The 13,193-nt window shown below is 45.3% G+C and overlaps 1 protein-coding gene across 1 annotated transcript in view; it reads right to left on the bottom strand.

The window, feature by feature from the left end:
• Positions 1-319: 319 nt before the first annotated feature.
• The window catches only part of LOC144826026 (uncharacterized), a 658,919-nt gene continuing 646,045 nt past the window's right edge, over positions 320-13,193 (bottom strand). The window contains exons 27-29 of the mRNA XM_078684302.1: positions 1,687-1,821; positions 1,026-1,146; positions 320-896 (exon numbers count right to left, since the gene is read on the bottom strand). Of these exons, the coding sequence (XP_078540428.1) occupies positions 738-896; positions 1,026-1,146; positions 1,687-1,821 (415 nt within the window). The 3' untranslated portion in view covers positions 320-737. The remainder of the gene's footprint in view (positions 897-1,025; positions 1,147-1,686; positions 1,822-13,193) is intronic.

The raw sequence follows: 13,193 nt of genomic DNA, 5'->3' as shown, positions 1-13,193 counted from the left end.
TAGAGATCCTCTTGTGCCGAGACACCTCCACCGAGACCGAATAGACATATCTTCTTTGAGTGCCTTGCACGTCCCAACGAGACTTACAAAGCAGCTGTACCTATTCTGTTGCAGTCCCAAACTCTACGAATGTTAGTATGTCACCTGTAAATTGTTTCACACCAAGATACATTAGTACCACAACTGACAGATTTCAAGTATTAAATATCCGCATCATTTTCGCAATGAGCTCTCAACATGACAGTGTTAAAATGTTTGCATCTCATACATAAGTTCAAATTTGAACTTTCCATTTTTATTTTAATGAAAACTAAGTAAGTCAGTAGCTTATTTTTTCTTTATTGCACTCTAGAGTTTTCCGGATACAATCAGGAAACGGATGACAGTCACTAGTGAATATTCTCCAAAAATGCATATACTTTTAAAGCTTCAAAATAAAATTTATTTAGAAAAACCTCAATTTACAGCCCACTTATTAGGTACCAATATATACTTCCAACCAATTTCTTTACAAGGAAAATATCTTCTCTTTAACAAATATAATATTCTATACATACATTCTTTTTAAATCTGGGACCACCACAATATACATAAGTGACCATAGGCTCCCATAGCACATGCTTTAGTGAAAATATATACATTTAAATCCAGTGCAATCCTAACAGCAGCATGTTGAAAGTATTGTGGCACACAGGTATCTCGAAAATAAACCGAGTTGCTCATAAATAAAAATGTATTTATATAACACCAGACAGGCACATAAACACAACTATATGTAGTGTCAATAAGTAGGTAAGAAAGAAATAACGCGATTTCGTTCTTGATGTCAACAACTTGGAGCAGTATATGCTTCGCCCTCTCAGCCATCTTCTTACTGACAGGGCCCCCCCTTTGACCTGAAAGAAACAAATAAAACACTGTTTGAAATGTGCTGGAGGGCGGAATGCATGCCATCGAACTCAATACGAACTATCTTCTGACATATGTCATGATGGGTATTAGAATTTCCGACGGTATATACATACCTTGCGTACCACAACATGCTCTCTGGGATCAATTATCAACGCTTCCCGTTCATCCTCAGATTCCATCTGGACAGCATATTCGTAATCTCTGGCCACATGACGAAAGCCATGTTCACCATGTCTAAGAAAAGAAACCAAGAAATTAGGATCGAATATTTCTGAATATTTTAAATGTCACATCATTGCATGATGGACACCTTCCCAACTGTTTATTCAACCTCTTCAGTACATTCACCTAGAACTTCACTTGCTACCTAGTATTACATTTTAGCTTGCCTACCTAATCTTCATGTACCTTCAACTTCGCCTACATCAGTTTCTCCCTAAAAATATCAGGTGGTTTCACAAAAACTTAGTACTAAAGAAGTTCAAGTCGACTCGGCTGCGACAAATGTTCACATTGATTGTACCCTCTCTGGAATCCTTCCCATATCTTTATCATGTTCTCTGTATTTCGAGGGCATAATTTCTTGATGGTTATCTGTAAAAAAGACCAACACCCCAGGGGAAAGGATGAGCTATATAAAAATGAAATAACTATCTCCAAAAATGATTTTTAAAAAGCATTCCCTTCAATGGCCAATGGCCCCTTTCAACCAAGACAATGCCTGCTATTTCTACTGGTAAAGGCAAGTTAGACAGGTATTTAGCAAGAGCTAACCGTTCATCTTGCTGTTCGTCTAGTAGGAGAGCCTCTTCTGCGGCCTCTCTTCTGGTTCTCTCCTCCTCCAGTTTCTCAGCCAGCTGGGACACTTCTTGTTGAGATGATTCATAATGTTGTTCAATCTCTACAAGTCTAGAGTAAGAAGTAACATTACATTGGTTATTCAGATACAAACAACTGTTTGACTGTTGTTTCTGAAACTGAAGTGTGTTTTACAACATGTACATTGGCACCGCACACCCCAAAAGGGACCACACTTGTGATTTCATGAAGATTTTCGTTAGGATCAGTTTTACCCACATAAGCGGCACTAACTATGCCAGGCACTGAAGGATACACTATTATTGAAGCTCTGTATGGATTAGAAACTTCAACAAGCAGAATACAATACGAATTTATGAGCATAAACATAATTTGCAGAGCTGGTTTACCAGCCTTCTAGTCTTTGATCATGTGCATACTGATAATGTGATGAATGCACATATCATTGCACATCGTTGGTCAATGCCCAGGTAATGTTCAAGCAGAAGCATTAATGTGTATTGTATTTCAGTTAGTAAAGCAATTCAAAACTATGTACGTTTTATAGCAGGTTAGATCTGGAAACATAAGGGTACCTAAATGTACAATACTGTAAATCCTGACCTTCCTTCAATAGACTCTTTCTTCCCCATTCATCACCATCGTAGAATTATAGGACAAACTTGCCCAGCTTACCATCCTATGTAGTATTAAAGATTGTCCTATCTCTACTTCTGAAGTGGGGAAGACTAGGTACAAATGTCGGGATAAGAGAGGGGTTAAACACTGTAGCGACTCACGATTATGGAAAATAAAATATTGATCTCTAAAAGAGCGAGCCTTAAGCCCACCTATCTTTTGCTGAGGTACTTGCGATTCTGACAGAGTCATATGTTCAATGTCAAAAGAACTAATAGGCTGCAAAGACGTGTGCCATAATGAGGCAAAAAAAAACAGATCTCAATTAAGAAGCTAATTCATAATCCAGTCAATATTTTATAAATACCTACTTTTGTTTAGGGAAAATGTCTTCAGCGTTAGTAAGATAGGCACCGAATCCTAAGGGAGAATTCTTTCAGACATCCCCCAGTATAACCAGTCAGTTAGAGGAGTCATTAATAATTATTAAAAAAACAAAAAACACATCTAAATGGTCGTAAAAGAAGGTAAGGTGATGTTAAGGACCAGTGGCTAAAGTAAAGTCATTTTTTCTTATTCTGATATTTAGTTAGGACCTTTTTGGGCAAACATGGTGCTCCAATATTTGTCTCCAACAACACTTCCTTTACAAACATGTCTGAAACACTGCTTCAAGTTTTTCTGTAGTAGAGTTGGATGGAAAAACATTCAACCCTTGCCTTAACAGCTGGATTCAAAAACCTAATCAGGTCCAAGGAAGTTGCTGCTAGGCAGCAGAATTGGGCATGAAAACCAGATCTCTCTTCAGTCAGAATGTGGCTATGAGACTCTTCGTAGGTGAAATTCTTGACGTGTTGGAAACCTCTGTCCTCCTGGTCAGGGAAACTGCTCTCTCATCGGGTAACTCCATCGTTGCACCACTGCCCCCCAACCTACTTGCTTGCAGGTAGGTGTTCCAGGCCCTCTACCACCCGCAGGCTCCTGCCTGCACCTCATCCCTGGTGGTCCAATGGGAGAGCCTTGCTCTTCTGCTGGTCCGCTCTACCATCCTTTTTGATTATCTTCGGTTTGTCTCTGCTTCTTGTCTGTCTGTGCCTTGTCTGTCTTCTGACTTTGCTGTTGGTCTGTTTGTGCCTAGACTGTCTGTTGACTTTGCTTTTTGCCTATTTGTGCCTCTGTCTGTCCGCTGCCTCTTTTTCTGCCACTGCCGTTTTTGGTCTGCTGCTTTCATTGTTTTTATTTTTATCTCATTTCTTTCTTCTTGTTCCTTTCTTCATTGTCTTATTTTTTCCCCTTTAATTTTGCTTTTCTCACCGTTTTGCCTTTTGCTCCATATTTCCCGCTGCTGCTGCCCCCGCAGCCCCTCCCCTCTGTGTGTTCCCGCTCCCACCTCCCAGCTATTCACCCTGCGCCCAACCACAAATTTTAATGGTGACTGATGCACGGATGCGCCGCTGGCGCGCTAAAGACGTACCAAAGACTAGCCCTTCTGTGCTCGTCTGAGAAGCAACTGAGACCAGTGCCAGGCACCCTGGTCCTCCGACCACCCACTGCTAAGTCTCAGTAACCCTCCACGCCCTCAACTCCGGAAGAAACAACAACTACCAGCTGACGGCAAACACCACCCACGGCCAGTTCTTCTGCCGACAATGCCACTGCACCTTCACACACCTCCAGACCCCAACTGCTACCACCAACACGGATGCCAAACCCCTCAGATGCATCCTCAACGTACGCTCCCTGCACAGACACGCAGTTGAAATCTAGGACCTCCTCAATACCCCCTCGTCCGACGACACCTTTCTCACAGAGACCTGGACCAACGCCAGCTCCGCACCAGACATCGCAACCACCTTCCCCGACGGGTATAGGATCTAGAGGGAAGGACAGCCCCAACCACTCTGGAGGTGGACTCGCCATTGTACACAAAATCTCCTTCCGACTCACAACAGCCAGCACGAACGGCTCCTCGTCCCCATGGAACATCTCTATTTCCATATCAACCCCAGAACGAGACTACACGGCACCCTCGCCTACAGACCTCCCGGACCGCATGCCACGTTCACCACTACCATTGCAGACCTCATTGTGCCCCACACCCTTGCATTCACAGACTACATACTACTCTGAGACCTGAATTTCCACCTCAACAACCTCAGCTACCCTAACTCCACCGCACTCCTGGACAACCTCACCAACATCAGACTGAGACAGTTTGTCACCACCCCCAACCACAAGACAGGACACACCCTCAACCCCATCTCCGCAGGAGGAAACATTTGCTTCAACCACACCACGCAACCCCTCTGGACCGACAACACTGAGTCTACTTCTCTTTCTTGAAACAATCCGCACATAATCCTACACCACACTCTGCGTGCAGGAACAGGAGCAAGATCACCTCAACTCCGCCCTCAACGGCGCTCCTCCACCCACCAAGACCGACGCCAACTGTGCAGCCAACAAACTCCACAGATGTAAACACACCAGCCCTCCTCCAGAACTGCGACAGACAATGCCCCACGAAAGCCACCTAGTTCACCACCGACCTACGAGAATCCAAGTGCATATTCTGACGACTCGAGAAAGCCTGCAGGAACAGAAAACCCTCGGAAGCACCCACCGCCTAAAAGACGGCCAGGACAGAACACCACCAACTCATCAGAACCACAAAGAAGAAATTCATCCAGGACAGAATACTCTCCAACTCCCGCATCCCTCAGGAACTCTACAGCATCATACAAGAACTCACCAAACCCCTCAGCGAATCCTCTGATATCCCCCTCCCAGAACCTCTGCAACAAACTCGGCATCTGCTTCCATCACAAGATCAGGACGCTCTATGACAACTTTAACTAACAGAACCAAGGCACCCATACTACACCCACCACCGGCAACACCGCCCAGCCTACCATCACAGCCTGGACTCCTGTTACCACAGAAGACACTGGTAAGAACATGAGGAGCATACACTCAGAAGCCCCCACGAGCCATGCCCGCCGCACATCTTCCACAGAGCCGCCTCCGCTATTGCACCAAAACTACGACGCACTATCAACCGCACCCTCGAAACAGGCGCGTTCCATGAAGACTGGAAACGCGCAGAAGTCAAGCCCCTCCTCAAGAAGCCCTCCGCAGACCCAGCGGACCTCAAGAACTACAGACATCTTTCTCCTCCCTTTGCAGCCAAAGTCACCAAAAAGATCATCAACAACCAGCTCACAAACTTTATCGAATCCAACTCGATCCCCGACACCTCCCATCTGGACACCCACAGCACGAGACCACTCTCTAGCCTTCACGGACGACATCTGCACCCTCCTTGACCAAGGCCACATGGCTGCCCTCATCCTACTAGATCTCTCAGCAGCTTTTGACACGGTCTCCCACCGCACACTAACAGCCAGACTCCACGACGCCGGCATACAGGATACTGCCCTACACTGGATCCGCTCCTTCCTCACCGGGCGAACTCAAAGAACAGACTCTCGCACTTCCTCTACAAAACCACAGAGATCAGCTGCGGAGTACCTCAAGGATCCTCACTGAGCCAAACGCCACCCCTCGTTACGCACGTCAGAAAGCACGGATTCAGCATAGTATCCTACGCCGACCACACCCAGCTCAACCTCTCCCTCATGTAAGGAACCAGACATCACCAGACACAGTTTCCAGGAAGGAATGAAAGACTTCCCATCCTTGATGAGCAGCAACTGCCTGAAGCATAACTCCCACAAAACAGAAGTCCTCATCCTCGAAGCCACCCCCTCCGTATCTGGTGGCCTACAAGCCCTCAGCAACCCTCCCACACCCACGGACCACGGCCGCAACATCGGCATCATACTCTACTTCTCCCTCACCATGAACCGTTAGGTCAACACTGTATCTTCCACGTGCTTCAACACCCTGCGCATCCTCTGCAAGACCTTCAAATGGATCTAGGCTCTCTGAGTGAACAGCTGCCATTGACAAAGGGAGGACGATCCCGAAACCGGTTTGGCAAGGAACAAGAGAGATGCCTGTGCCGGAGTGCGTCTTATGCTGCATCTGATCCTGAATGAAATGGATCCAAATTTCCGACCTTGTTGCTTTTTCCCACAGAGGGCTCAACTTTAGTGTTGGGATATATATATATATATATATATATATATTCATTGAAAAAACGAAGGGTTTCAGGGACGTTACAGTTAGTTGGAGATTGCACTCGTACAAAAACATAGAAATCCAGCCATTATAGTTAGTAGACCAAACTATAACTCGCGCTCCCGCAATGCACTGCTGATGACGTCACATATGACATCACTCATGACATGCTCAGTGACATCACTGATGACATCACTAATGACATCATCCAGTGCATGTGTGTTTCTGTAAAGTATAATTTTTATATATATATATATATATATATATTCTACTCCTCCTCACTTCAGATTGTAACTGCCGCCTGCCAGAACAGCGGGTGTCTCGTCCAATAAAAGGAGCTCTGAAGTCAGGTCCTTACAACACTTCACCTCTCAAGTAGTAAAACCACAAGGTGACGAGACTATGTGCCGGCCAAAGAATTTTATTTTCAGACAGCCCTCGAAAAGGCTGTCTGAAAATAAAATTCTTTGGCAGCACATAGTCTCGTCACCCTGTGGTTTTACTACTTGAGAGGTGAAATATATATATATATAAACAACAAATTGTCCTGTCGCAACGGGAGCTCTGTTGCGATGGGTGCCCGCGAAGAGACCAGGGCAGTGTCTCTGATTAATTTAATACAAAAAGAATCTCGCGGCACACTTCTTGGATGAATGCAGTTTATTTATTCAAAACGTGGCACAACACCTGCGAGAAAAAAAGAATCACGTCACATCCTTAACTTCAGAACCCTAAATCCACACGGCCTGAATCAATCGGAGGAGTTATATATTCATCTCCAATAAAAGACTAAAGTGAGCTTGTGAAGTTGAAAACTGCATTCGAAAACAAGACCACAAAGATGGAAAACAAGGGTCCCAGAAAGATGGACTTAAAAGTGACAAATCCCACTGGAGGGAGGGAAAAAGGGACAACGGAAAATACCAAATAAAGAAAATAAATAAAACAAAAGTAAATTGAAAAAAGTTGACCGTGTTACAAAATAAGATAAGGGTCACTGGGTTTTCCATGTAAATTTGAATGGTGTAACTCCACTTAAAGACTCTTTTTAATATAAAAACTACAAAAACCACAATGCTCAGAGTTTGAAAACAGGATGTGAGGTAACATCCAATGTTATTGGTTGCTTCAAATATCATGAAAAAACTTGAGGAAAGTGATCGTGAGCAAGGTGCCAGGAGCACTGAAACGCGTAGATCGTTTGTTTGTTTTCATGCTGAAACAGAACTAAATAAATGGAATTGTGGAAAACCAGAGCGAGTGCGCCCATTACTTTCGTGATCACGGAGGAGTGAGAAATTATTAACGGCGAGGTTCCGCCGTAGGGCACGCACCCACACTGAGCGCTCGCAGGTTGGGAAACCAGGAACCGGCGTGTGAAGATATATATATATATATATATATATATATATATAAATAATCAAGGTGTTTGAAGTATGAGTGGGTGTATGAGTGTCTGAATGGATGATTTACTAAGTGTGTGACTGTATCAGTGAGTGATTAAATAAGTCTTACTGAATGCATGGGTTAGTGATTAAACTATGTGAATGTCTTTATTAGTCTGTTAGTTGGTGTGTAAGCTGCTGCATGGCTTGATGAGTAGCTACATGAGTGTCTATATGGGTTATTTATTGGTTGTCTGAGTATCTGTATGGGTGCCTGAGTGCCTTTGTTGGTGGGTAGGTGGGTGTGTGTGTGACTGTGCATAGATTTGGGAGTGGTTGTTTAACTGGGTGTATGGGTTCAAGAGTGTATATGGAAACATCTGTATGTGTGGGTGAGTGTGTGTATGGGTGTGTTGGTGAGTGAATGGTTGTCTCAGTGGTGCGTGTGTGAGTAACTACATATGTATTAAAGCACTATATGTGAGTGTTGGAGTATATAAATGACTATATGTGAGAGTGAGTGATTGCAAGAATATCTGTATGGATGAGTGTGTTTTTCTATGAGTAATTATTTAAGAGAGTAAGTATGTGTTAGTATCTGTATTAATAAGTGCAGTGGTGTGTGTATGACTGTAGAAGCAAGGAAATGGGTGTGATAGTTTCTTTGCATGACTGACAAGGTGTATAAGGACATTTTTTGGGTGAGTGGCAGTGTGTGTCTATATGGGTGTATGAGTGGATACATCAGTGGCTGTATAGATGAATGACTGTCTGTATGAGTGACTGTATGGGTTAGTGGGTGGATGTGTGTGTAGACGTATGCTTCACTGAGCAGGTATGTACTAACTGCTATTGGTCTGTCTATGGCTTCGATATTGGTGGTCTGTATTTTAGATTTGGTGTATGAATAGGGTATGAGGAGGTGCATCAGAGGATCACTTGGATGATGTCATCAGTGCTGTCATGAGTGTTGTCATTTGAGATATCATCAGTGATGTTACGGAGCATGTTATAAGTATAGTAATATGTGACGTCATCAGCAGTGCAATGCGGGGGGCGAGGTATAACGGCCGAATTTCTATGGATTTGTACAAGTGAAATCTCCAACTATAACGTCCCTGAAACCTATGGTTTTTTCAGTGTATTTCAAAGGTTTTTTAAATGAACATTTCTAACTATAACGTCCCTAAAACCTATGGTTTTTTTAGTGAATTTCTAAGGTTTTTTAAATGCTAATTTCTAACTATGCCTACATAGGTAGGACATGTGAAGAACGGGGAAGAAAAGCGCAGAAAGAAGCAAGACAAATGCAGAAAGAGGCAACAGAAGTCCAGAAATACGTAGAAAGTGCAGGAAGAAGTAGAGATGTGCAGAAAGAATCAACAGAGGAGCAGAAAGTGCTCCTGTGCCCCGAACTTTTTGCTGATGGGTACTGGTGGTAACTGACTCTGAATAACCAGGCCTAGAGCCAGTGCTATGCTAAAAGACAGTTAGAATACAGTGAAAACACCTACATACACTAGGGAACACAATGCGTTGGGGTACCCCTGTGATTAGCATGACCTTCTCTGTATTTGCCACGAGTTAATACCTGGGTCATTGCATGAATAGTGACTGGATGATCTGAGTGCTACAATGTAGAGTGCATGGTGATTTTATAAGTGCTTGGGTTTTGGCTGGGTGATTGGAGGGCTGCATAGATAGTACCAGAGAGATTACTGGACTGCATAGGTAGTCCTCAAGGTATTGCAGCAGTGCATGTGTTAGTGACTGGGTCATTGCATGAGTACATGGGTAGTAACTGGATGATTAGAGTGCTGCTAGGACAGTGCATGGTGATTTTATAACTGCTTGGGTTTTGGCGGTGTGATTGGATAAGTACGTAGTGCTGGCTGGGCGATTGGAGGAGTGCATGGGTAGTGACAGAGGGATTTCTGGACACGTGTCACATTAGGCCCCGTCCCCTCCCTTCACCACTGTGCAAACACACCCCATGGCACGTTTTAAGTAGGGGGATTAAGTCCCCTTGAATCCTGAGGGTCCCTAGGGTTCAACTAGCCTACCAGGTACCTCCAGTAAGCACCACAGAGCTGCGTTGCAGAGAGGTGAAAAAAGGGGTTTGGCCTCGATCCACCTCTCGGCAATGCAGGACCTGTGGTGCTTACTGGAGGTACCTGGTGGGTTAGTTGGGAAATTAATTCCCCAACTTAAAACGCGCCACAGAGAATGATTGTACACATGTCACATCAGGCTCCGCCCCCTCCCTTCACCACTGTGCAAAGGGGAAACGTGACTCGTTTTACATTGGGGGATTAAGTCTCCTTAAATCCTGAGGGTCTCTAGGGTCCAATTAGCCCACCTGGTATCTCCAGGAAGCCACAGAGCTGCGTTGCAGAGAGGTGTAAAAAGGGGCATTGCCTCTGACCACCTCTCTGCAACGCAGCACTGTGGCGTACTGGAGGTACGTGGTGGGCTAGTTGGCTCCCAGGGACCCTCAGGATTCAAGGGGAGTTAATCCCCAAATTTAAAATGCGCCACGGGCGTGTATGCACCGTGGTGCAGGGACGGGGCGGGGCCTGATGTGACAAGTGTGCAAACGTGCCCTGTGGCGCATCTTAGGTTAGGGGATTAAGTCCCCTTGAATCCTGAGGGTCTCTGGGGGCCAACTCGCCTAATGGGAACCTCCAGTAAGAGCCACAGGGCTGCGTTGAAGAGGTGGTCCGAGGCCACGCCCCTTTTTACACCTCTCTGCAACGCAACTGTGTGGCACTTACTGGAGGTACCTGGTGGGCTAGTTGGCCCCCAGGGACCCTCAAGATTCAAGGGGACTTAATCCTCCAACTTAAAACGCGCCACGGGGTGCATTTGCACAGTGGTGAAGGGAGGGGACGGGGCCTGATGTGACGTGTGTACTTATCCAATCACTCCGCCAAAACCCAAGCACTTATAAATTCACCATGCACTCAGGGCGCGTTTCCACAATTGTCACATCAGGCCACGCCCCCTCCCTGCACCAGTTTTGCGACGCACCCCGTGGCGTGTTTTAGGTTGGAGGATTACGTCTCCTTGAGTCCTGAGGGTCCTTGGGGGTCAACTAGCCCACCAACTACCTCCAGTAAGCGCCACAGCGGCCCTAGTGGGCTAGTTGGCCTCCAGGGACCCCCCAGTATTTAAGGGGGATTCATTTCCCGCGCCACAGGGTGCGTGTGCAGAGTGTTGCAGGAAGGGGGCGGGGCCTCCAGTGCGTTGCTTTTTTTTTCCAGAATGGGGGGCTGTGTGGACCGAAACTGGTCCCAGGATGCTTGTTTCCGGTCCAGGGACGACATGGCTAGGCAGTTCGGGCTGGACTGTTCCCATGAGGCACAGGGTCAAGACTGATTTGCATTTAACTGTGTCTGAACTGGGGTGGCAAAGTGAGCTAAAGTATGATGATGGATTCAACCTAGATCTGTGACTGGGGGTGAGTGTTATAAAAGTATCAGCACTCCGTCTATCATCTCCTTGTGATTGCTTTGTTCGCCCTAAGTTGGCAGGATATGACCAGACTTGGGTCCCTTGCTCACTTTGCCACTGGATTCAAGCTAGCCTGGCTAAAGAGGGCTGTTAGCCCAAAACCGGACCAAGGATGCTGGTTTCCGGTCCAGGGAAGACATGGCTTGGTAGTTCGGGTTGAACTATTCCCATGAGGCACAGGGTCAAGACTGATTTGCATATAGCTGTGTATGAACTGGGGTGGCAAAGTGAGCTAAAGAATGATGATGGATTCAACCCAGATCTGTGACTGGACCTTGTGCCCTCCCCACACTTTTTTTTTATTAAACTGAGCTGCAGGGAGGTGGCAGTCGCCGGTGCAGCGTGGGGGGTGATTAGGCCCCTCCAATGCAGTGCCCCTGGGACCTGGCTCACCCGGGGGCTTAAATACAATGAATCGTAGGAGCCCGCGCTTATTTTTTTTTTCTCGCTCGGATTCGCGACCCCGACGCAAATTCGGCCAATTTTTTTTTAATGCTTTTTTGGGTCCGTTGAGTCCTTATGGGAACCCCTGAGCAGGCCTAGGGGGTCAGGGTTTTACTACCCAGCCCCCTTTTCTTGCTTTTTCACTGTGTTTCACAGTTTTTTTGTGACTCAGTTCTACCGGCAGCCAATCACAGTGAAGCTCGTGCTAGGAAGGGTTCGCGAACCCACCGCCTACCAAGAAATGTAAACTTTTTCTTTTTCTAATTTCTCAGGAACTACTGAACGGATTCACACCATTTAACAAAAGGGTCTCTTGCTGAACCAAGGGCTACCTTTTTGCCAAATTTTGTGTAATTCCGTTCAGCAGTTCGGGCTATAGCTGCGTCTATGGAAAATTACATGGGGAAAACACGTTTTGGTACCCCCCTTTTTTATCAGCCCCCGCTTGTCAAATCACCCCGAAACGTTCAAGACAGGAGCTGACCGGAGTTGTGAAAATTTCATGAAGATTCGTCAACTGGCGCCAAAGATATTGAGAAAAAAAATGCTTTTCGGAGGGAGGGAGGGTGGGTGGGTGTGTGTGTCCCTATATCCAAATAAGCATAAAGTAAGCACACACTCTCAGGCAAGATTGAAATGCTAAGTAGATTTATTACATCATAAATCCTATCATGTATTATATATATATATATATATTTACGCTTCGCAATCCTCTATAGTTAGAACAAAATTTAAAAAACGGCATCCCGTACGGAGAGCTTCTAAGACTGAAGCGTAACTGCTCCACGGAAAGTGATTTTAAAGCAGCAGCCTCAGGTTGCCTGAAAATATTTACAGCTAGAGGCTATAACCCTGAGCACTTAAAGAACACTCTAAAAAGAGTAGAAACAATGAAAAGAGAGGATCTGTTTAAAACAAAGACACAGAAAGGCAATAATGCTAAATTCCGCATGATTACAACATTTTCACAAGACTCAGACAAACTACGACAGATTATGAGAAAAAAACTGGCACGTTTTGAAAAACGACACCATCATTGGTACTGACGTGCAAAGGGCTCCCCTAATTACTTTTAGGAAAGCACGATCTCCTAAAGACAGCTTGGCACACAGCCACCTAGATGACATCACCATAAAGAAAGGGACACTACAGGAGATGAGAGAATTCTTCCCTAGTGGAAGATGCAAGGCGTGTGCCTTCTGTAAAAGGGTTTTGTCATAGGAAGTTAGTGGCATGAAAAAAGGAAAAATCATTAATAAATGATGTCATACGAAACGACCTATGCAGTATATTGTTTGAAATACCAGTGTGGCCTCAGATACATAGGGAGCACAATTAATTGTGTCAAATTGAGAATAC

Source organism: Lissotriton helveticus, chromosome 3_2, assembly GCF_964261635.1.
Source record: "Lissotriton helveticus chromosome 3_2, aLisHel1.1, whole genome shotgun sequence".
Taxonomy (NCBI): domain Eukaryota; kingdom Metazoa; phylum Chordata; class Amphibia; order Caudata; family Salamandridae; genus Lissotriton; species Lissotriton helveticus.
Note: the sequence above shows the minus strand (reverse complement) of the source record. Positions and strands in the feature narration are given on the sequence as shown.